Source organism: Lepidothrix coronata, unplaced genomic scaffold (genome assembly GCF_001604755.1).
Source record: "Lepidothrix coronata isolate B3197 unplaced genomic scaffold, Lepidothrix_coronata-1.0 Scaffold79, whole genome shotgun sequence".
Classification (NCBI taxonomy): domain Eukaryota; kingdom Metazoa; phylum Chordata; class Aves; order Passeriformes; family Pipridae; genus Lepidothrix; species Lepidothrix coronata.
This window is the reverse complement of record NW_016690259.1, coordinates 1,069,943-1,093,942: the sequence shown is the minus strand read 5'-3', so window position 1 is coordinate 1,093,942 and position 24,000 is coordinate 1,069,943. Positions and strand designations below refer to the sequence as shown.

Below are 24,000 nucleotides of genomic sequence, written 5' to 3'. Positions count from 1 at the left end.
GCCTTATCTTTCTGAAGACTTTGGAAGCTGCACACAGGAACAAAAGCTAATTAAGCCCCTCTCACATAAAAAGATGGTTCCCAAATATAACTAACAACATACAAGATACCTTATGGTTGTACACAAATACACATAGCAACAGGAAGATAAAAGGTATTTTACTTAGAAGCACATCTTGTTGAACACCAATAATGTGATCAGATCTATAGAGGGCAACAAAGTGAAAACAATGGATGTCCCAAATACATAAAAAGCTGATCCATGCTGGCATAATTTTATAGGAATTTTACCAATGATTTCATAAGAAAATGGTAGAACTGTACTCTGAGGCCTCCTTAAAAACACCACGTAAAGTTATTGCTTCATCTTAATACATATGAATACTTCTTCCAAATATTCTTATAACATATATGTATATATAATCTGTGTATATTTAAATCTTTTAAATAATAACTTTTTAAAAATATTTTAAATAATAACTCTTTGAAAGAATGAGAATTAGTTTTGTATGTTTGTACATCACCTAAAAAGTTCAGTCCTGACTTCACTGGCACAATCTTGATAGAGTCATTAAAGTGACTGTAATGCAACTTTCTGTGCAGTAAAATTAGATAATGTACATAATGCATTGCATTCTATTGATTCTGAAATGACATTGTGGAAGAGACTCATACTTAAAAGCGCCACACTCTTCAAAGATCTTAATCATAATTATTTAGCACAACCCAAATGTGGTTATTTTCAGAGTTTACTTATCAACATACTTTATCTTAACATTATATACATATACAATATTTTCACATTTCCAATATTTAATGCAGTATGCTTTCTTCAAAAGAAAAGGATTATGATTCTTAGTAGATCCCTTGCAGTACCTCTGGACACTTCCAAAATAGAAATAACAGAAGTGGTAAGGTATTTGTGATTTCTAATGTAGATGGGTTGGTTTGTTTCCAGGCTTTTGTTGTGGTGGTGGTGGTGGGGATTGGTCTTTTTTTTTTTTCTTTTTTTTCTTTTTTTTTTTTTTTTTTTTTTTTTTTTTTTTTTTTGGGGGTTTTTTTGGTTTTTTTTCCCAAACAGACTTAATTAATTAATTAATCACATGTCTAAAGTCCCTGAGTTAATAAGAATTCTTTACTTAAAAATCTACTGAAATGCACATCTAGGAGCACTTTGAGGTTTGCTCAGAATACAAGATGACAAACACTGGAGATATGTTTGTGATTTCCTCTATTTCATGAAAAGAAAAACTTAAACACAGTAAATTAAGTGTCAGCTTTTAAGCTTCAAAACAGCATGGAAAAAATAAGAAGAAAATGTATTACTTTAAAGAAATGTTTTCGAAAAACTGTAGACATGTTAAATCACTGCCCACCTTTCTATTAAGCAACACAAAAGATCAGTAATGACTTCAGATTTCAGGCAGGCCAGTCTTTAATTGCCAACTTCTTTGATAACAGTGTTTTAATTTCACACATGCTTTAAGAATCAACATACCGTGGATCCTCCTGACTAAGGTAAACCATTTTTAAACAGCACAACAGTCTAAAATATTTTTCTCAAATGATGTTTTAACTCTGTTCTAAATGGTTTAAGGTGTGTGGGAGGGGTATCCTTACTTTTACATTAGTCTGTTTGCAACTAGGTTTTTTGAAATATTTTTCCTTTGTACCCTTCTAGAGGGGTCCAGGCAAAATGCTAAATGGATTGCAATGTGACACTAACATCTGTAAAATATTGATCATTTTACTCTCAAATTCTTCAAACATTTACTGATCCACAACTGCTTACAGACTGGGCCTAAACAACTCAGCACAAACTTATGTTTAGGAAAGTATCCTTTCTGCTCTGTTATTACCTTACAATTGAATTCAGAAGTCCCCATATATTCTGCATTTTAGCATTCAGAATTTGGCTATTCTTTTTCATAAAAATAAGCTGGCTCCAAATTATTACTCTCTAGTCTATACTTCATCAAAACTACTGAAGCTCCATTTTATGTTGCTGATATGATTTAACCTTCTTACTGTAAAAAATTGTCTTTCTGGTATTAACACCATGAAGCACTCATCTTCTTCCACTTACAAATTACAGACTGGTTTAAAATGCAGAGTGCTTCAAAATTAAAATGAAAGTATCAGGTCTCAAGCAAATCTGTTAAAAAACCAAATTGCCACAGTAAGCCTGAATAGATACATGCCTATATTCACGTGTTTTGCATCTTTCACTCCCATTGTACTCAGCATATTACAATATAACATGTGCTTCCCATGACTTAGATTAGCAAGATGATCAGAACAACTTTGAAGTATATTGCATCAGGAACGTGCCATCAACACAGGGGGTTTTATTCAGGTATATTTGATCACAGCAAATCGTAATTCTTTATGCCCATTTTAAAACCCAACAAACCCTAGTCCTTAAAACTTTATTTACTAATGCCGTTTATTCCTAAACTGCTGAAAATAACTTGACACAGCTGATGTTCCAAACAAAGACCACACTTCCTGCTCTTATACGGAATCTGGAACACCATCAATGTTTTGTTCAGCTTGCATAAGTCACAACTGATTGGCCACAGTCCCTGTGGGCATGCCATTTCATCCAGACTGGACGGTTCATTAGTCATAATTACTATAACTGTACAGCAGAGACTGCAGTTTTATCTCATCATACATCTTTGATAAAGCTGCTTCTATTTCTGCTTCATCAGCATATGAAGTTACATTATTGGAGCTTTCATTTTCCAATCTGTGATTAACGTTGGTTGTTCTGCTTATGAAATGTGTACCAAAATTCAAATTTTAGATAACGTACGAAGAAAGGCCACGACGCGACCACCGTTTGAACTTTGTGCTAAAAAAATCACGCAGCAGTTATTGCTACAGAGGAAGAATAGATTCTGAAATCACAGAGTGGCTAAGAAAATTTAACCAAGAAAATATCAACAAATCAGTTCGTGAGAGAACGAGGCTGTTGGTTTCTAAAGCAAACTGTGACACATTAGAAAAATCTCTCAGTTCAGTGTGAAGGTTAGACAGAGGAAATTTATGACAACTGCTGGGTCAATCAGCATTTTTCAGGCAATGTTTATACAATTGCAGAAAATGAAAGCCTGCAAACATAAAGAACCATGGTGAAAACTGACAGCCACTGCACTGCTCTCCTGTCAGTAAACAGATGCTAAAACACTTAAATCTAATAAGGACTGTGAAAGCAATCTTTAACAAAATGCATTTTAAACATGTAAAAGTCCCACACTAAGGCATTTCCTTGTTGTGGTGCTTGTTGCTGATTTTTACATCTTATTGTGTGATAATAGGAAACACAAAGACTAGTGGTACCATCTGAATGTGCAACGTGTACCCATGATAGGCCACATAAACAGTCATAATCGACAGTTACATGCAGGCACTGAGGCTGCAAAAATCCCAGAGTAATTAGTGTTGTCTGAATGCAATGACATCTGTTTTCTCATGGTCCTCTAGACTTGTCAGGCCAATAAGACGTATATGAAAAAATATGACAAGCATTGCAAATGCCCTTTTGAAAGGTCTCACTTAGGGAAAAGCTGAAGAAATGACACATGCCACCTCTTTTTTGCCAATATACCTAACAGCCAAAGCCTGAAGATTTGAAAAAGGTCTTTTGAGTCATTTTACATTTGACTATGGAAGGTTTATTCAGAACACAGCACCGTGCTTAGGAAAGAATATATTGCATCGGCTTTTGTTCTTTTAAAAAAGCAGGCTTCGTTAACAGAAGAGCAATAAAATGTGCCTGTTTACTTCTGACTAGTGTGCTTACATGCCAGGGTCATCATTATCTCCCTTCTCAATTAAAGCAGACACCAGGTAGCCCACGATATGCACGTGTATGTCTGTATACATACTTTTTTAATCATTATTATTATTTTTCTTAAAGAGCGCAACGAGAACAGTTTCACAGCTGTGCTTTCTGACATTGCAAAAACACTGCACCCTTTTCATCTGAAGACCTAAGCTTTTGTTTTAGGATTCACGGCCTTCTTCCTCCATCGTGCCTGTCTCCCCCTTCTTCTTCTGGACTGTAGCATGTTTGAGCATGCGTTTTCTCCAAGAAAGACATTAGTCATCATTAACAGAAGCCCTGACACCAAGTCTAAGTGCCTCTCCACAATGACCAAGTGGCAATCATCTTTCTCTTACCCTGTCACTGCTGATTAGGGGTCTCTTTCATGAAAATTTAATTTGTCGCCTTTCTACAGCTCCTTTTTACGTTTCTGCAATAACACAACATGCCAGCAACACTAAAAATACAGTAAAAGATGCTGTACCTGTTTACACGAAAAGATAAGATTCAGACTGCATGGCTGGACTTTTTACCTACTTTAACAAGAAAAAAAGGCCTTGCAAGATGAAAAAAACAACTGATAGAGGGAAAAACTCCCATTAAATACCAAAGGGCTCAAACAACCTGGCACATTTTCGTTCCAGTTAATGCACAATTTTTTCCTCCGGAAGACAGCTAGACAACCCCTTTTTTAAAGCATTGTTCAATAGGCAGATGTAACAATACCTAAACAGATTTTTTATAACCATTTAATTTCATAACTGCTCCAAATGTACAGGTACTCAGGTTTTTAGCTTATACAAATATTTCTTACAGGATTTCATAATCCAGTGATAAATTTCAACCTCGATTCATGAGCCTGTATCAACACTGCTCTTGCAGTTAAAATCCAGCCACAAAGAAAAGGGCTTTAGCTGATGCAGACAGATGAAAAAGTTTCAGTCACAGATGATACTTTGCAGCTATTCAATGTACAGGGTCTCAGATTCCTGCTCTGTGTAACATTACAAACATTGTTGAACAAGATACCATAGCAATGAGTTATTTTAAGGAAGTTTTTCAAAACATTTACTCTTCTGCTTTATTTCAATTTGTCTAAAGATTTTTTTTAATTACAAGCACATGCTATTTTGTTAACATCTGTGCACAGCATAAAACCTGACTGAATTCCAGCTTCTGAAAAAATGCAGATAACTTACATCCCTCAAATAAAGTAACAACATTAGAAAACTTCATGAGATTCAGATTAAGATACATAAGTTCATTTCACTTGATTTTCCATACAAGTATATTTAAAAAAAAAAAACCAAACCACCACTTATTACAATTTTTATGTTCTCTCAATATCTTTCAGAATTTAATTAAGCGTAAAGCTAAAATCTGGATCTACCTCTATTAAATTCAGAAATCACAGCTAGTAAAATCCAAGTAATAAAAACTTTATTCAGCTTCCTAAAGTATTTGGTACTCCACTATTGACCCAAAACAGCACTGGTAGTCAGAATAGAAACTGTATTGCTAACACTTTGGATTTATAAGAAACCTTCAATCTCTTTAGTCTCCATATATGAAATTTAAGAAGAGGAAACTAGGAATTAAAAGCGGATTTTGAATGGCAGACTGTGATTGTTGTACTGCTGTGGCAGCATAACCTTGATTAAATGCAGAGCAATACTAAAGTAAAAACAAAGCCCTGCCATGGTAACCTAAATTAACTACCGAACCAGACCATGCTTACAGAAAGCTGGTGTTTGAAGCTATTTTACTTGAACTCGAGAAAATCTTTGACTTTCTAGAGGGCATAAGATAAAGTTAAGCTTCTTCGGCCGCACGTCCACCATTGCTTTGTTCTCCGTGCTCTCCTCGGCTCTTTGCCTGACGAGCCAGGAACGCAGATGTCGAGATCCTTGCTCTGCATCCATGTCAAGTTCAAGTACGGAAGTTTAGCTCTTTGACTCCTACCCCCACCTTCAAGTCACTTGTCAGTAAAAGGTTGGGCGATTTATTGACCACTGCAGGATGCAGACTGTCAGTGCTGAAGGAAATATGAGAGGGGGCTGTCGCTACTGTTCTGGAGCTCATTGATAATGACATACCTGCCTCTGTCACCCATTACCCATACTACAAACTACTTAGACCTAACTGAAAAATCAATAGCCTACTTGCACCGGTTCCTGTGGCTGCCTCCTTTGATTGTCAGCTCCTGTCTAGGGTCAGCACTTACATGAAAGGGGCTGTGACTGCCTGATGCTTTCAGGACAACCTAACGATATGAAACTAGCCAACAGAACAGTAAATTCTGTCCCCCTGCCCTCCTCATCAATTAGGCTTTGACTAGGCTTGCCTGTAGAAACCTGACCTTTTAAGTTTAGGTGAATATGGAACTAGCTGAACACGCCATTGCCCTCAGCACTGAGCCAGGAAATCCACTGACAGGTTAAACAAAACAGAAGGTTGTAACTGTCATAATTTGCATTGCACTTTCACGCCAACAAGGGTGTTATCAGTGGGGGCAAGCCCTGGAACACACAACGCAAGCACCCTAAGTCACTCTCCTCATAAATTTTCAAGTGAAGGGAGATAAAACATAAATTCACAAATGACCACACATTTCAAGTCCCACTTTCTTTCAAGTTCTCACTCTGGAAAACCACAAAGTACATATAAACAATTCCCCTTCCTAGGCACTCTGGCACGCAGATGCCAGTTAGAATGAACTTCCAAGACAGATGATGAACGGGGAAAAGCCACCTGCCTATGCCTCTTAAGAACTCCTGTATTAGGTTTATTCTCCGTTGAATATTTATACACATCAATACGAATCATTAATGGCTTATACACATGCACACACCTGTACTTTGGAGCAGCAGGTAGCCATAAATAATTTAAAAATCCCTGGAGAGCCCTAACTAGCACTTCTGAGCAGCATTCACTTGTACATCCTGCATCTTGGAAGTCCATTAGCAACTCCTAAATATCCCTGTGACTACAACTAAATGATAAATGTTACATTTTAATGCATCTGGCCTCCTTCAAAGAATATTGACAACCATGAAGCAAAGAACTAAACCAAGAAATCTCAAATCTAAAGTGAAGGCTGAACTATAATCTGAAGTTGAATACAATAGCTTTAGTAACTATATATTGATTTTAAAAAAAATTTCATGGATGAATGCCTTGCCCCTCCTTTCTTCCAAAATAAATAAATAAACAAATATTAAACCCAAATGAAAATATTTTTAAAGTCTCTGATTAGCGCTCCTTTCTTATATATCAATTTTCAAGCAAAACTGATTTTATGTCTTTTTATGCTCCTTCTTCCATAGGCCTACCATCCTCAATATCTGCATTACTGTAAAATGCAGACAGCATGAGTGAGCAAAACACTTTATACAATTTGAACACCTGAGCTTCTTCATACCATGAAAGGACTGGCCACATCTATGAACTACAATTAATATTACTTTTTTGAAACTCTGAGAAAGCTAGGAATTTCCAATGCACTTTATTCAGTGCATACAGTTAACAGCTGCTAATGTAAATATAACAAACTAATCCTAAAAATCCCAGGCAAGATTCAGAGCAATAATTTAACTAATGTTTTTTACCCTACAGCTGAGCCTTTTCAACTTGTGTACCCTTAATATCCTTCTCACACAAAAGCACGCGGTGCCAGACATAAGAATGAGCTCTTAGGTAAGTAAGTGATAGGAAAAATGCTGCTGTTTGGTTTTCAAAGTTTAAGACTCAGTTCCAAAAATCCAGATATCCTTGTAAGCTTTACTTCCGAACTCTGCCTCAATACACGCCAGCTGCTGCATTTAGCTTATTTCAAATATACTTTTAGATATCTGTATTGAGAAAGGAAAACTGCCGAATCACAGAAAAGCAAAACCTTTTTTCATTAAAACTTCAGCTAATATGTTAAACTGCAATAATATTTGTTACACTGTAACAGTCATGTTCTAAATCTGCATCAAACAGCACAAATGCAGAGAAAACTCCTCGAAAATAAAAGCACAGAACTGCGTTAAAGCACTTTTAAATAAACAGAACAGCAGTTAGAATTAATATCGCACTCCAAACAAACTACAGAGCAAACACTAGTTAAAAATGGTAGACCTAATTGAGTCTGGATGGTCCCCTTTACAGACCTAATGCAATGATTAACTATGCATCTGGTAGCATGTCAAGTCCTTTTTGTGTGCCTATCTGATAGTGAAGTGAAAGGGCATGGACAGTGTCCAGTCCCAGCAAGCAAATCATTTGGAAGCAGTCATAGCCATAGATCAAAGATTTTTCACTCTATCCAGAGTCTATTTAAACACAGCAACCCAGCCCCTTGTTGCAGACAAAACCAGCTAGAAAATAAGAAAGACTCCTTGGGATACGAAGATAATAAAGGAAGATAGAAGTAGAAAATGAAGAAAAGAAACAGACTGGCAGAACCTTGATTTCCATAGGCCAAGACAGCTGGTTTACATCCTAGTTTTATTTCAGATGGTTAAAGAAAAGGAACAATTTCCATCTCTTAGATCACCAAATATTATTTCAATTAAGCTATGCAGATGGCTTCTATACATTATTTGAGCCAATACAGTTTCCCCTTTCCAGCACCAGGAGATGGTACCTTGAATTACTTTGCGTACGGGTTTTACCTAATTCATAAGAAAATTAAAAAGAAAGAAGCTTATTAACATGAAGAAGTTATTTTGAAATAACATATACACAGCAAGATATAAAATAGGAATAGCTATCATTTGATTCTCTCATTAGAAGTAGCAACATAACCCCTGCAATGATTTTATAACTAGTAATATACTACTTTTATGTCAACAGCATTTTCAAAGGATAAAATTTCAATGCTATGAAGTACAATATACAGAAAAGTAGAGGGTTCTAACTGTGCTTTTAATTTGAGTGAGGGAACAGTTAGAAGGCTGTTCGATAGGAATTATTTTTTTTTAATTTTATAAAAATCGCATGCCTTTTCTGTCAGATCCAAAATTAAAACAACATAATCTTAAAATACAGGGAGGAGAGAGTGAGACAATATATTTCATGCTGGTCACCAGTGGTATTGAGAAGATTGAGCCCTCTCTGTTCCCTCCACCCACAACACCCTTTCCCTTGCAGAAACTCCCTGAAAGGTTGTAACCTGTACAGTGGTTGGTGAGAATCAGAGGATTTCACATTGCTCTATGTGGTATTTGAAAAAGCACTTTTAAAAACATAAGCTTATAAACAAGAAGCTTACACTTCTGGAGCTAGAAACAGACATTTTAAAAGGGTATAGTTTAGGGAATTTTAGGTTAACTTACACACATGCTTCGCCTTGACTAGGCTGCATGAAGATTTTTCTCTTCAAAATAGGTGCCTAACCGATAAAACCACACAGGCTATTCTTTGTTGGCATGATCAGGCATATGCTCAGAGATGTGAACATCTAAGGCACCAAACGTAGGAAAGCTACTGACAGAAAGAAAAGCTGTGCCCAAACGCCTGTGAATTAATCTTTTTTTTTCGTTTCCAAAACATGAATTTTGCTTATAATATCTTTTTATTTTTCATACTTTTAAAGAAGTGCTGATTTAGCCTCATAGCGTTTTTAAGAACCAGACAAGACATTATCTCTCTAGTCCACCTTGTATTTTTCTCAAGTAAATAAGTGTTATTGCACTCAAATGGAGGTCAAGCATATGTCATATGCTCTTGTACTTTTTAAAAGTTATGCTATTAATGTAATTAATCAATTATTATAAATAAAAACCAGTTAACATATATGAATTTGGTCATTTCTAATGGATAAAACAGCAGGCACCCACCCCAACTGCATCCAAACAAAAGGCCCACATGATGTTTTAACAAGAAGAAAAATTTACAAAAGCACTAAAATTGTTCTTTCTTACTGCGCGTGTCTGCCTTTCTCTGATTGCCAACTTATTAAAGGCAAATTTACAAAACAGCATTTGGTATTCAAAGCAGTCTACAGCTAAAAGAAGTCACCATCGGTCACTATGAGAAAAGAGAAGATGCTACCTTTAATTCAAGGTTCAAGGCATTAGAGAAAGCCCTCACTGGTAGATTGCTTATGGTTAAACATCAGATTGTGAATATGTTCACATTTTAGGACTGAACAGGAAAGTAAAGGTAAGCTACTTAAAGGAGTAGTTGGAAGCTATCTCCTTCCCACTGAAGAAATGAAATTTAAGGGAGACTTAGAAACATATAAATTATTTAATTACAATACCATTCAATCTTTATGGGAAAAAAAGGTACAAGATTTATGCAACACTCTTAACTGACGAGATGCATTAATGATGTGCAGAAATGAAATCATCTTTTCTCCTCAGTATGCGCCATCAACTAACTTCATACATACAGACCTTAGAACAGATCAGCAGATAGCAAAGCCAAGCCATGACTTTCAAGAAAAGGTATACACTGTATACCACTGAATGTAAAAGGAATTTTATCTGTCAAACCCACAGCAGCATTTGCTGTAACTATTAACCCGGTTTTGCTGTGGAGAAACACAACGTGCATTACTGAATCATTTCTTTTCAAATCCATACATTCCCTGCAGCAGTTCAAGCTTCATCAGCAGTGCAGGAATGTATGAAAACGACAGGCAAAGGGCACTAGCTCTTTTCCCATACTGTTCTTCTATAAATGGAAGCAGAGTCCTACAAGCACTTAAAGCTGAGAATGTTTGAAGACTGATCTCCAGGAAAAAAATAATACAATGCTAAGTTCCACGAGCAGATTAATTACTCCGTTTTCTGCAAAACTGTTTCCATTAAATGAAAGGACAGAGAGGAAACCAACTAGTAGAAAATAATGGAATGCTAGCTGGGTCTCATCTACAAAGCTGCCATGAACAAAGCATATACATACACATTCATATTTCATATGCTATTCTTAAAAATACTTCTTACCCTTTTGGGACCACCTGTTCCTGAATTCACTTTTCCCCCTCACTTTTACCAAGGGAGAGAAAAAGGGCAGATTTGGCAGAAATCCTCTAATAGCCTCAAGTCAATTTGATTAAACTTTGATTTGCCTTAAAAATTACAGCTTATATCAGCAGCATGTTATAGAAACCTTAAAATACAACGTTCAGAATAAAAAGCCTGTGAAATATGTAACATATGCCATGTCGATAAGGCAATGAATAGATAGTCAATGAAATGCAAGTATGCTATATCATAACACAGCAAGAAACTTGTGTGCTTATTGCTAAAACTCTGAGCTATTTTCTTCTTCTGTTGTTTTAAGGGTTAATACAAACACACAGCATTCTTTTAGGGGAAAAAAAGAAAAGAAAGAAAGAAAGAAAGAAAAAGTCTTTGTAAATTTAATAGCAGCCCTTCGCTGCTACTTTGCCATCCTCAGCGTGAAGAAAATACCGTGGCACGTACCATGCCTGCACGCCTGGACTTACATGAGCTCGAGCTCCCCGCTGTACCGAGCGGGAGGGGGCAGGAGGAGCCAAGGCAAGAGCAAACACTGCACACCGAGTCCTCTTTCCAGTATCTTTTTACAGAAGCCCTCGCTAACAAAACACTATAGCTCCAGGCAGCGGCATGCTGATGTTGGCACTGCTTAAACCAAACAAACACGATGTTTAACAGTCAAATAAAATGTCCCGCAGCCTCCCTAATGAATTTGTCAAGGACCATCAGATCACCCCCGCCCCTGCCTCATTAACTCAAGTATGATGAGACGGATTATAACGAGGGAATACAGATCAATCGGTCTGAAGACTTCAAGTGGCTTTTAGCCCTGAGAGTTTCCCTCTCTGCGGCACACACACGCACACGGTCTTTTTAATGGAATACAGTATCTCCTGCTGCTGGAGGGGATGCCACTTCGTTTTATACACCATCAAGGAGCTGCTGATGGACTTCTACACTAACATACATAAAAGCAGAGGTGACAAGGGCTCTTCAATTATAGCCTCCTCGGATCCTGTTCCCCCTTCAATTATTCATCCCGGCGAGAGCAAATTCCGCCACAGATGAAGCTGGTCTTAATGCAGTGCGGCCACAAACGCCCAGACACGGGAGAGAAGGGTTTCACGTGCATTATTTGCTGGAAGTGTTTAAGTTTATTGCTCAAATGATGTTTCTAATTAGCGTCGGGGCAATAAATTAAAGTCAGCTTTTGTTTAGCTGATTTATTATTTACTAGAGCTTCAACCTCAGGCAGGAAAATTGGTAATGAATTGTTTTAAATCTGAACACCACTAACGCTACATCATTAGACACCTTATCGCGGACGGGGGGGGGGGGGGGGAGTGTGGGAGGGGAATCGTTCCCTCCTTCTGCTTTTACCCTGAGAACAGGAACGCGCGTCCCCCCACCCTTGCCCGGGCCGCCTGACGGCTCCGGCATCTCCTCCGCGAACGCGGGAAACCCCAGGGCTGCAGGAAGCGAGACCCCGCGGAGCTTTCTTGCCCACCACTGATCGGAGGGTCGAGGTGCAGAGAACCTCGCCGGACCGGCGGCGAGTGAGCCCCCGTCCGCCCCGGGAGCTTCGACGGGGCGTGTGAAAAACAGTCGTAGCCCTAAATAACTCTACAATTGCCGGAGGGCGTCCGGAGCCGAGGCGTAGGACCCTCGCTGCTCCGCCCGGCCGGCTGAGCCGCCAAGAGAAGCTCCGCGCAGGCGATGCCCGCCCGGTGCTGCCGCCCGCGCCCCGGGGCCTCTGAGCACCCTGAGCGGCCTCGGGGAGGCGGCAGATCCGCCGGCACTTACCCGCGCCCCGGGGCGGACAGCCCCGCTCCGGCCCGCGCATCCCCGGGACACCGAGAGACCGTGCGAGCAGCGGCGCCAGCGACTCTGCCCCCGTGGCAGCCAGGCCCCTCTCCCCCATCCCTTTGAAAGTTGCTCTCCTCGGAGCCTTCTCTGGGCTCGTCTCCCTCCCGACGGGGCCGGGCCCGGCGGGGACACCTGACACCGCCGCCCGCCCGGGCCCCGCCAGCACCGGGCACAGACCCCCGGCTCCGGGCGCAAACTGCCCCGGCAGCACGGATGGAAATCGGGGAGCCGATCCTCTCCTCGCGGAGCGCGGAGCCGCACCGGCGCCGGGCACGTCCGTACTTCTTCTAGCGGTACGGTCGGCAACAAGACATGTTTCTAATTTAAACGCACACAGAAAACAGACGGCGATATTTTCTTTATTAAAATCAGCCAGCTGCGGCGAAAGGAGGGAAGAACAAGAAAAGCGAGCCCAACCGCTGCGAGCGGGTTAACGGGAGGCTCCGCAGGGAGCGGCGCATCGCGTCCCGCACGGTCACGGCCCCGGTCCCGCTCCTGGCAGGGCTGCGAGAGTCCAAGGGAGGGCACAGCCTCCAAGGACACACGCACCCGTGGCCCGAGCACAGAAGATGTGGAAAGTGCCCTCCCGTTAGCCTGAGTTCCCGCAGGAGAAACAGTTCTGGCTGCTCTGCAGCAGGTACTGCCCGGGGGCTCCCTCCGAACTGACGTAACGGAGCTACGGCTTTATGTCCGAATCATTCAATATTCTTATTAATACAAACCTGCATAAAATATCGTTTCCTTTCGAATAACTCAATCCCGCGCTTTAAGAGAATGAACAGAACTTTACGGCAAGAGATTTATCTAAATTAAGGTGACTGGGGGCAGTAAAACAAGGTGCGTGCCAAGCCGCCCCGGCGACTGTCTCACTGTCACTGCTGCAAGCCCAGCATTAAGCGGAATAAGATTTATGCCTGCGGTGAAGCACCGTCCCGCCTCTCTCCCGCTTTCCCCGCACACACCGGCGCTGCCGGCGGGTCCCCTCGCAGCGGGCGGAGGGAGCAGCGCGCTCACCTCACCCACCCTTCACCTGCCTCCACGGCGAAGTTGCAGAGGGAGCTTTTTTCCCAACCCGCTCAGACCCTCCCCCTGTCTACCCCATCCCATCCCGACTCCAAGGCCGGCTGATCCCGGGAGCGCGGAGCGGACGGGGCGCGCCCCTTTCCCTTTTCCCCTTTCCCCGGGGCCGCGGCGGGGGCGAGCGCGCGGGCGCGCGGTGTGCGCGCCCCCGCGGTGCCGTGCCCGCCGCCCGCCGCGATTGGCCGCGCCGCTGACAGCTCGGCGGCGATTGGCGGCGCGGCCCCGCCCCGCGCCCGCGCCGCGGCCCCATTCATAAACTACAGCGCCCGGCGGCACCGCCGCCGACACGGAGAGCGAGAGACGCGGGCACACGGCGCTGCAGCAGGAGAGGCGCGGAGAGTGGGAGCCTCGGCGCGCACCTCCAGGGGTGGGGAGGGGGAGGAGAAGCCATCCCGGGCACGGCAGCTACGCCCTCCTCCCGCTCAGGATAAAACACAGTCTTGTGCAAAGAAAACAAAACAAAACAAAAAAACCAACCAACAACGTCAACAACTCTCTAATACATCTCTCTCACAACAATCCATATAGAGCTGCAGGACAGGAATGAGAGATCACAGACCAAGTGCACACGTCTGCGCGTAAAGATAGAGACAGCCACAGAGCCGGGTTCAGCCAACGCCTCCAGCAGGAAAAGGGAAATCAACAACACCCCCTGACAGTCTGAGCGAGCGGCAGCCAAACTCATGCACATCTCTGGCGGTGCCACGGACTGAAAGAGAGAGAGAGAGAGGCAGACAGACTAACAGACAGAGAGTTCACTCTTCCGCTGTGGGCATTGCTCGCATTCTTCTCCTCCTCCCGTTCCGTGTGCGGTTTTAAACTTCGCCGCCGACCGGCATTTCAGCGGGGACCTTCTGCGAGTCCTGGGGAAGTTTGTTTGCTGTTTTGTTGGGTTTTTTTCATGAACTATTGAAACAGCATTTTCGTCGCTGCGCGGGGGGGTGGGCGCCTGAGCGCAGAGGCAGCGCGGACTTCCCTGCCCCCATCGCCATCCAAAACTTTGCGCTCCGGGATCCCGCGGGGGCTGCCCGCAACTCCGGCACCGGCTCCGGCACCAGCACCGCCGCCGCCCAGCCCGCACCGTCCCGCTGCTCCTGCTCCTCCTCCTCGCCGGGGCAGCGCTGGGCTTCGCTCCTTTGTGCTTCGCCGCCCTCCCCGATTTCTTTAATTGCTCTCCCTGGCGCGCCGCTGCCGCCTTCTTCCCGGAGGCGGTGGGGGTCTGCGACTCGGCTGGTGCCCTCCGCAAAGCTGCAGCCACCGCTAAAGCATTGGATCCCTCAACGTACTGCGAGAGCCCGGTGTACAGCCCGGACCTGTGCCCCAACATGATCGCCGCGCAGGCCAAGCTGGTCTACCAGCTCAACAAATACTACACGGAGCGCTGCCAGGCGCGCAAGGCGGCCATCGCCAAGACCATCCGGGAGGTGTGCAAGGTCGTGTCGGACGTGCTGAAGGAGGTGGAGGTGCAGGAACCCCGCTTCATCAGCTCCCTGAGCGAGATCGACGCCCGCTACGAGGGGCTGGAGGTGATCTCGCCCACCGAGTTCGAAGTGGTGCTCTACCTCAACCAGATGGGCGTCTTCAACTTCGTGGACGACGGCTCCCTGCCGGGCTGCGCCGTGCTCAAGCTGAGCGACGGCCGCAAGCGCAGCATGTCCCTCTGGGTGGAGTTCATCACCGCCTCGGGCTACCTGTCCGCCCGCAAGATCCGCTCCCGCTTCCAGACGCTGGTGGCCCAGGCCGTGGACAAGTGCAGCTACCGGGACGTGGTGAAGATGATCGCGGACACGAGCGAGGTGAAGCTCCGCATCCGGGAGCGGTACGTGGTGCAGATCACGCCCGCCTTCAAGTGCACGGGGATCTGGCCGCGCAGCGCGGCGCAGTGGCCCATGCCCCACATCCCCTGGCCCGGCCCCAACCGGGTGGCGGAGGTGAAGGCGGAGGGCTTCAACCTGCTCTCCAAGGAGTGCTACTCGCTGACGGGCAAGCAGAGCTCGGCCGAGAGCGACGCCTGGGTGCTGCAGTTCGGCGAGGCCGAGAACCGGCTGCTGATGGGCGGCTGTCGGAACAAGTGCCTCTCGGTGCTGAAGACGCTGCGCGACCGGCACCTGGAGCTGCCCGGGCAGCCCCTCAACAACTACCACATGAAGACGCTGCTGCTGTACGAGTGCGAGAAGCACCCGCGGGAGACCGACTGGGACGAGGCGTGCCTGGGGGACCGGCTGAACGGCATCCTCCTGCAGCTCATCTCCTGCTTGCAGTGCCGGCGCTGCCCCCACTACTTCCTGCCCAACCTAGACCTCTTTCAGGGCAAACCCCACTCGGCCCTGGAAAGCGCTGCCAAACAGACCTGGAGGCTAGCCAGAGAAATCCTCACCAATCCCAAAAGCCTCGACAAGCTATAGGGTTAACACCCCCGCGCACAAAAACTCGCCCTCCGTAAACAACAACAGCGCCTAAAAAACTTTTTATTTAACGCGAACGACGACGGAAAGAGGCGGCGAAAGACACGCGCCCCCCGCCACCCCCCCACCCACCTGCAGCTCGGCCTTTAAAAACTTGCCGACGGTTTTCCCGGCATAAACTCTCACCGCCTTGCACGGAAGAAAGGAAGAGCCTCTCCTCCCGTCCTCCAATGTGAATTTTTAAAATGTCACAAAAAGAAGCGATCGGACTTTTGCAACTTCAAAACGAAACCCGAAAGGTACATTTTCCAATCCATGTATAGTCCTTTTCTTATGCTCTCTTGTTTGCCTGAATGTTGTCACCAAGTGAAAATTATTTAACTATATGTACAAATCTCCCTTTAAAAAAGTTTTACTGATGTTAAATGTATTTCGGTGCCAAGGTCAGATTATGTGCCCCACAACTGACTTGTTGCAAATAGTAATAAAAATATTACTTTAACTTTAAGCTGACTTTTCGTGAATGGTTCTTAAATTCAGGAAAGTAGATTCTTTCTGAACCTCAAAAGTAAATTTTTTAGTAGAAACGAAAACATGAGATGTAAAGATAGTCTAAACGCGACACCTAGCCCAAGCCTTAGCCTGGCATATTGACTGACGTTTTCTAAACTTCCCTTTAATTTCCATCTACCGAAAAAAAAAAAAGAGGGCATCTAAGATAAAAAAATCTTATATATTCTGTAGTTCAGAATGTGACAACATCTGCTATATTTCTAGTACCTTAAACTTCCATTCTAAATTTTCTGAATATATGGAGCATCGCACAGAAGCTCACCACAATTTAGTCAGAATTGGAGCATGCCGTTTCCCACCCCTACAGTCGTCACCTTTAATTTTTTTCCTTAAAATTTTTTTCCTTTAAATTTCCCCAGTAAATCTCAAGCGCTGCATTTTGTTTTAAAAATTCATTGCTGTTCACTTTCGCTTTCCAGAGCACACGCGGTACCCCCATTTGACTTTGACACGAGGGAAGTATAGATCTACCCTGAATAATTAATGCGATTTAGAGTAACCGGTCGATATTTTTTTTAAACAAACATTTGTTTCCCCCAGATTTTTAAGTACAGCATAAAATCGCACCTCAGCATAGTCAGACGGGGAGATAAGCAGGAACCCGTCAGGAAACCACCCGATCCTACACCGGCGCCCGGGCGCTCTGTGCCGATCTCCTTCCCCGCCCGAGCCCCCTCTGCCAAAGCCCAAGAAAATCTGCTTGATTTCCCGTAGCGATTTCGCTTTAAGATTGCTAAGGACGACTTGGAAATACTGGCAGGATTTTTATCGGGAACGCATTGCTAAGCTTTAAAAACGTTAGGATTACCCGCTCGAGCCGCCCGAAAAATTGCCGGCTCGGAGCATTTCGAGCAAGTTTTCATGTCCTTTCGGGAGCAAGGGAGAGGTAAAAATATGTAAGTTCTCGCCCCAAAGGACTACTTTCGTTTCTTTTTGGACGGATCCGGAAAGAAAAACCCACTCGAACATTAGCTGCTTTTGCCTTTAAGTTAAAAACGAAATTATCCCTTGCGGGAGGAGCCCGGGAGATGGAGCGGGGTGCGCGGGGGCGACCCCGCCGCCGCATTCCCGGCCTCTCCAGCCCCGGCTGAGCTCCGCAAGCCTCCTGCGGAGTCATCAGAGCGCTTTCCCCCAGCGCTGATCCTGGATCACCCGGCAAAACGGGCTTAGCCCACGGGGCTACCCTTTCCTTCCCATAACAGCCCGGAGCTCGCGTGTAAACTGTGATCCTATCGCTGCCGATGCTATCGCTACGTGAGGCAGGTTTTCCTTCAGGAACTTGTCACAATGTTTTCTTTTCAGTAGTTTAGACAAATATACAGGGAACTTAAAATTTATCAAACAAATGGAGCCTCATTAATTAAGCAGGCTTGCTGAGTTACAGCGGATTAGTTGTTTGGGTTTTGTTTTTTTGTTTTGAGGTTTTTTTTTTCCAAGGGGCATTTTCTATAGCAGCTCCAGTCACCGCTATCAAGGTACATTGACTTCAGCAGAGGGTGGGGCAGGGAGGTGTTAATGCTTGAAAACAAGCTGCTTTGTAACCTTACTTGGTTTTTAAGATAAAATTATTCAGATTTTATTTTTAGCCCGCCCCCCACCCGACATTACAAAAGGTCTTTTTTAAGACCTCCAGCTAAAGTAACAGTCGCAAGCAGAATGTAAGAGTTGTAGCCAGTATTTCATATAACCAACTCCTCCTGTTATATGAACCCAAATAAAATCTCTCAGATGCAGAATAAAAGATACAGTCGAGTCAAAACAGAATGCCTGCTCATAGTTAAGAAAAAAAAACACTAGCAAATACTCAAAAACAGGAGAAAAGAAAGGAGGATGAATATATATATATGTTGTGTGTCAATGCTCCCATAAAACATGTAACAGGAATGGTAAGAATTAGTAACTGTACTCAAACACTCTATGTGCTAAACATGGTAAAAAATGTAGAATAATTCAGATCTGTAAGACTTTTCTCATGCTAATGCATTACAAAGCAGAAGATTTTAGATGGAAAACGCAATACAGTAACATATCAAACTGACTTTACAGTTTACATTTATATCCTTTTCACCACTAAGTGTTTTTCAGTTTTGGTGGTTTTCTTTTAGTTAAACATAATGAAAAGAGGAAGTATTGCAAAATTTTAAGAACTATCTCATACTTGAAATAATTTCCAATATATTTCAAAAATACTTCAGGACCAAAAGAAAAGTTAAATCTCATCTATGATATCACATAAAAATCACAATTCTAGTTAATTAATTATACTAAAATCTAGCTCTAACAATTTGAGAGCATTGCTTTTCAAAATAAATTTATTCCTTTATAGGATTTGATAATCCCAGCTTTCCAACTGAGTGTCATTTTTAATACAGATACGAGCAATTTACTCAGTAGGAACAAAGAACTGAACTGATGCTTAACACACAAGCTATTCTCTACAGACAAGCAGAAAACCACTACTTCTTCCAATAGCAGCCTTCACAAAGAAATTATTACCTTGTTTAATACTAAGCAGATATTTAAAAAAACAAGAGCCACAACTGTGCTTAAGTTGGGATGCGAGAATATTTACCATTTGCCTCATACTTTTGAAATGCTGCTGTGACACTGCAGAAAACATTCAAGTGCACCCTTATTAAGCTAATCGCAAAATATATTCCCTTTGAAATTGGAATTCCACCGAAGGTTACTAATTTTAAACAAAAGCAAATTGGAGCAAGTAAAGTTTGTGGAAATTAGCAAGTCAGTCCAGAAACGTAGGAGGGCAATTATGTTTTCTACTTAGGCACAGTAAATAATAACAGGCCTGGTAAAATCTTCTATAGAATAATACCACAATTTAGGAGAGTAGGAAGTTTAGCACTATGTTACATTGCCATCACACAAAATCAGGAAAGTAAAACAAAGCATTTGGGCTAAAATGCCTCCTTGAACTTTCCAGTATTCACACAGGCCTGTGATTCAAGATGTCTTTATTTAAGACATCTCCCTGGAGCTTTATTCACAGCAAGCTAATTAACATTCAAGTAGGGGCGAATTGTGGGAGGGGGAGAAAAAGGAGAAGGAAAGGAGGTGTCACCTATGTGAAGTTCAGTAACATATATGGTCAGTCACAAAGTTATTAAAGCAGCAACACTGCAGACCAATAGAGGTAAAGGAAGTCGAGTGAAGAATTAAAGGTCTTGGGTAATTTGTCATCATCTCTCAGAGCTCAGGGTCAATGATCTCTTACCTTTGGGTCGATTTTCTTAAAACTAGGATCTTCTTCATCCACCTCAAAGTAGAGCTCAGAAAGAGTGATGGAAAGAGTGCCTTTCACTACTACTGAGGGTGCCACAAGCTGAGCTGGTGTGCTGAGGGCAACTGGACCTGCCAAAGCCGGAAAACACCAACAATGTTCAAACTGAAAAGAACGCGAGTGCAAATTATTTGCTTTTCAAGCCAAGGACATTAAAATAAAGCAAAGAGTATAGCTCTTCCTTCAAGAGCAAAACTCTTTTTATCCTGGAAAAGAACATATGTAATAGATTTGCAGTGTCTCTGTGCTGCTGAACACTGAAGCAGCTACAATTGCAAACTGCTGCATACATTATACAGAGCTGGCTTTAGCATGGCAGCATTTAGCTTTTACTCAGACATGTTTTTTCTTCTGAGAAACTTATAGACTTGCATACCTACTGTTACATGCAATACAGAGAGTGCACACAGGAACACTTGAAATCTTACTGTCTGATGTGTTCTTTAGTCACCAGAAAGTTTCCATAGCTTTTCACCAAGATGAACGTAGCAGTCAAGGCTCAAAGTTGTCTAACTGTAAAGTGTTCCCTCATGGATGCTAGAAATCTATTGTTAAGGTTACACAATGTTATAGAGCCTAAAGTAAAATGTTTTAAAGATGCTTTTGATTCCACTTTAAATATTGTTCAAGGAATCCATACAGTGTTAGTGTAGCTCGGGGACTGTGGGAGTAAACAGCTGGAGGGTTGGTTTCCAACTGAATGAATTTTTATTGGAATAATCACATCTCCACAGGGCTTATCACAGGGACAAATCAGACTACTACTGAAAACAATAGGTTCAGCATAGATCTGACAATGCAGAACCTATTATATAAACTAACACATACAGAAAGAAAACAGGTTAGGTTTGTCATCCAGCTGATTAAGAGGTAAGGAAATGAAGTTACTCGGCTGCAGTATTATCTGACTTTTGCAAAACAGTGGAAGAAATTAAATTGACACAGATAATTTTGTTTTAATAAAGCATCTATAAAGGAGGTACACACGTTCAGGTAATCAACGTGAGAATAACTGACAAAAAATTCAGATGAATTGTCATTTCCATCGATTGTTAGGAGGGTGATGGTCCTTAATCTCGCATCAATCTCAATGTGTGCCACTAGGACAAAAGAAGAGATGCTCTGCTGAGATCAGAGCAGCTTTGCCCTCTATTCCCAATGTACAAATACATTGTGTTTGCAGATGGGCATGAGATAGCTGTGGAACTGCCATGATTTCCCAAAGCTCACCCCCACAAATGGATGAAATAAGCAGCTATGTGTTCTTTTGCTGTCTCCCTTTGCCCCCTGTACATTAGCATGTAATCCAGAGGAGAAATAACATTTTTTCAATCACTCGCAGACATTCAATTACAGGGCAAGCAGACAGCTGCAGGAGCTGGGGCAGTCCAGGTCCTGTAGAAGACCCCTGACAATTTCCACTTCATTTCTAACCCACACCACTTTATTAGTGAGGATTACTTCTTAATCCTATTGCCATTGTCAAGATTATATAATTAAACTCCCCTTTCACCTCTATTACAGTATGAATGTATTACTCGAACCAACGAATGAATAATAGAAGGAAACATGGAGAAGGCTGTTGAGAAGGAAGCTCATTGTAGGGAGTGAAAAATAAAAGATTTCTATACAGAAAATGCCATTGCATCATTCTCCCATTAATTTATTTTACTTTACTCTTTCTACGCAGGTTTTCTTTATTCATTATGCTGCATTTTTAACTTTGCTTTTTTTTTTTTGTTAATTAAATGGAATGGAATGCAGTTCATGGATAAGCAAAATGCCAATAAATAATCATTTTCAGCATTTTCAGTGAATTATATGTACGATACTTATCAATGTAAGATTATACTACTAGCTTCTACGGGAACCAGAATTATCCAGTAACTGACAATTCTCTTCAAAGTAAATGTACATAAGATACCAGAGGAGAAGCAAATGAACACAGAGAAGTTTGCGTTTTCCTTGTAAAAAACTCACATTCCTCAAATAACAACGGAGACGCTTTTAACTCCCAGTCCCTGAACCACTGCTTACTCCAGTTTTCCATTTTGAAATGTACAGAAATGGATCCACTGCACTCAGATTGCAACATCAGCAAAGGCTGCATGTGACTGTGTAAAATTAATTAAGTTCAATGACCTGAAGTATTATTTTTCCTTCTTCAGAAAAAAAAAAAAAGTGAAGTCTAATAAGACTACAGTCTGTGGAGAAAGAAGAACTTCAATGGGGGATGTCTAGGGATTTAATGGAGTTAAATCCAGTGAGTGTAAAAATCCTTCACACTCAAGTAAATAACAAATATGTACAATTTTACAGACTCAGGAAAAATATTAGAGGTCTTAAAACCCTTTAATTACAGAGGACTTGCCTAATTGTCCACTAGGTCTAATGATTTGAGTGGAATGAGATCAAAAAACAAAGAAAGCCTGTTTCAAGGTAGAGTTACTTTCTTTCAGGGGAGTTTCCTAGAATATGGACATCTACTGCAGAAGCAAGGAGGTTATATAAGTCAGAAAGACTTATATAACACAGAGTGCACAAACTCTCCTCAAATGAACAACTCTCCTCAAATAAACCTCAACAGCCCAATTATGGGAAGCAACATTTTATCAATGTGTACCCCAAATCATGACTCACTGCAGAGACTGGGAGATCAGAACTTAAACAGAAAACAAGCTGAGGAGAAAATCAGATAGGTGAAATTACCCGTTAAGTTCTCCACTTCTCTTTCCTCCATGAATGACATGATATCATCATCGCCTTCCAAGAGAATCTCACTTTCTGAGTTCTGGTTTCCTAAAACTTGACTCTTGATGGACTGCTTTCCTTTAACAAGTATATCCTCATTGGGACCTGAAATGAAAGAGAGACACATTGCTGTCAGTCAGGTCTCAGAGGCAGCGGTGACAAAGGAGTGTAATTTTGGGGGTTTTTTTATGAAAGTTCAGGAAGAAAACTGTTTAGGACTAGTTGTGGAAGTACCTGTCTTAATCCTCTAATGTTAGGACACATCTAGTTTTAATCCTATTAAGCCTGCTTAAAATTATCCAGTGCTCTCTGCAGCGTTTAACTCTATTGCAAGTGTTTATGACAGAGGGGAAAAGGACACAGCGGATTCCCTTCCCCTGCAGCCTTCCCAGGGAAGTGGAGATGGAGGCAGGTCCCGACTGCCCGGTGTGTTAACCTGACTCCCAAATCCATGGTTCATGCACACTGGACCACCACTGGGATGGAACTGAGCACAGCCCAGGGGGGACAAGGCAAAGGACCGTGCCCTGCGGGCCGGGAGCTGCGCGACCCGCCCGAGGGCAGCGCAACAGGCGGCCCCTCGGCGGGAGGGAAAGGGAGCCGGGGAGGGGGCGGCCCGGGGGCTCCCCCACAGGGCAGCACAAGTCGCCCGGCCCCACTCCAGGCAGGGGCTGCTCCCGCGGCACCCCTGCGGGAAACCCCCCGGGAACGGGGAAGGCGAAGGGGCGCAGGCTCCGGCCCCGCCGGAGCTGCAGCTCTCGAATCCGTCCCGCTCCCATTCGCGGCGCGGTCCGCCGGGAGCGGCGTGTGGATTCTGTGGGGAGGTGGCGTGTGGGGAGACGAATCTGCCCCAGGATCGCGGCTGGAGGCGGAGAAGAGCGTGCACCTGCTTCCAAGGGGCACAGCGCTCCAGCATCACAGGGGCATTCCTGGGCTCACGTCGGGATTTTCGGAATGGAAGAGAAGTGAACGAGCAGCTCTGGATGGACTTGGAGCGCCTGTTTCGCCCTGTACACCGTCACGGGGCAGGGAAATGTGTCACCGCCGTGCCCGGGCAGCGACACCCCCGCCCCGCACGGCCCCGGGAGCGCTGCTGCGTCCAAACCGGGTTTATTTAAATTACAAGCTCCAAGCAGCAGCAGAAAAAAAAAAAAAAAAAAAAAAAAGAAAAGAAAAAAAAGGAAAAGAAAATAGGGAAAATAGAAAAAAGGAAAAAGAGGAAAAAGAAAAAAAAGGAAAA

General features: G+C 43.1%; 2 protein-coding genes across 4 annotated transcripts in view; one reads left to right on the top strand and one right to left on the bottom strand.

Annotated features, from left to right (window-relative positions):
- The window catches only part of LRBA (LPS responsive beige-like anchor protein), a 410,805-nt gene that overhangs the window by 167,767 nt on the left and 219,038 nt on the right, over positions 1–24,000 (bottom strand). For all 3 annotated transcript variants that reach the window (XM_017820154.1, XM_017820156.1, XM_017820155.1), the window contains exons 38-39: positions 22,719–22,865; positions 19,944–20,080 (exon numbers count right to left, since the gene is read on the bottom strand). In XM_017820154.1, the coding sequence (XP_017675643.1) occupies positions 19,944–20,080; positions 22,719–22,865 (284 nt within the window). The remainder of the gene's footprint in view (positions 1–19,943; positions 20,081–22,718; positions 22,866–24,000) is intronic.
- Positions 14,027–16,716, top strand: MAB21L2 (mab-21 like 2). The gene has a single exon (XM_017820157.1). It carries the CDS (start codon positions 15,059–15,061, stop codon positions 16,136–16,138), a length of 1,080 nt encoding a protein of 359 aa, XP_017675646.1. The 5' UTR covers positions 14,027–15,058; the 3' UTR covers positions 16,139–16,716.

Coding starts and splice junctions, on each gene's coding strand:
- MAB21L2 (XM_017820157.1), top strand. CDS start 15,059: ATGATCGCCGCGCAGGCCAAGCTGGTCTACCAGCTCAACAAATACTAC.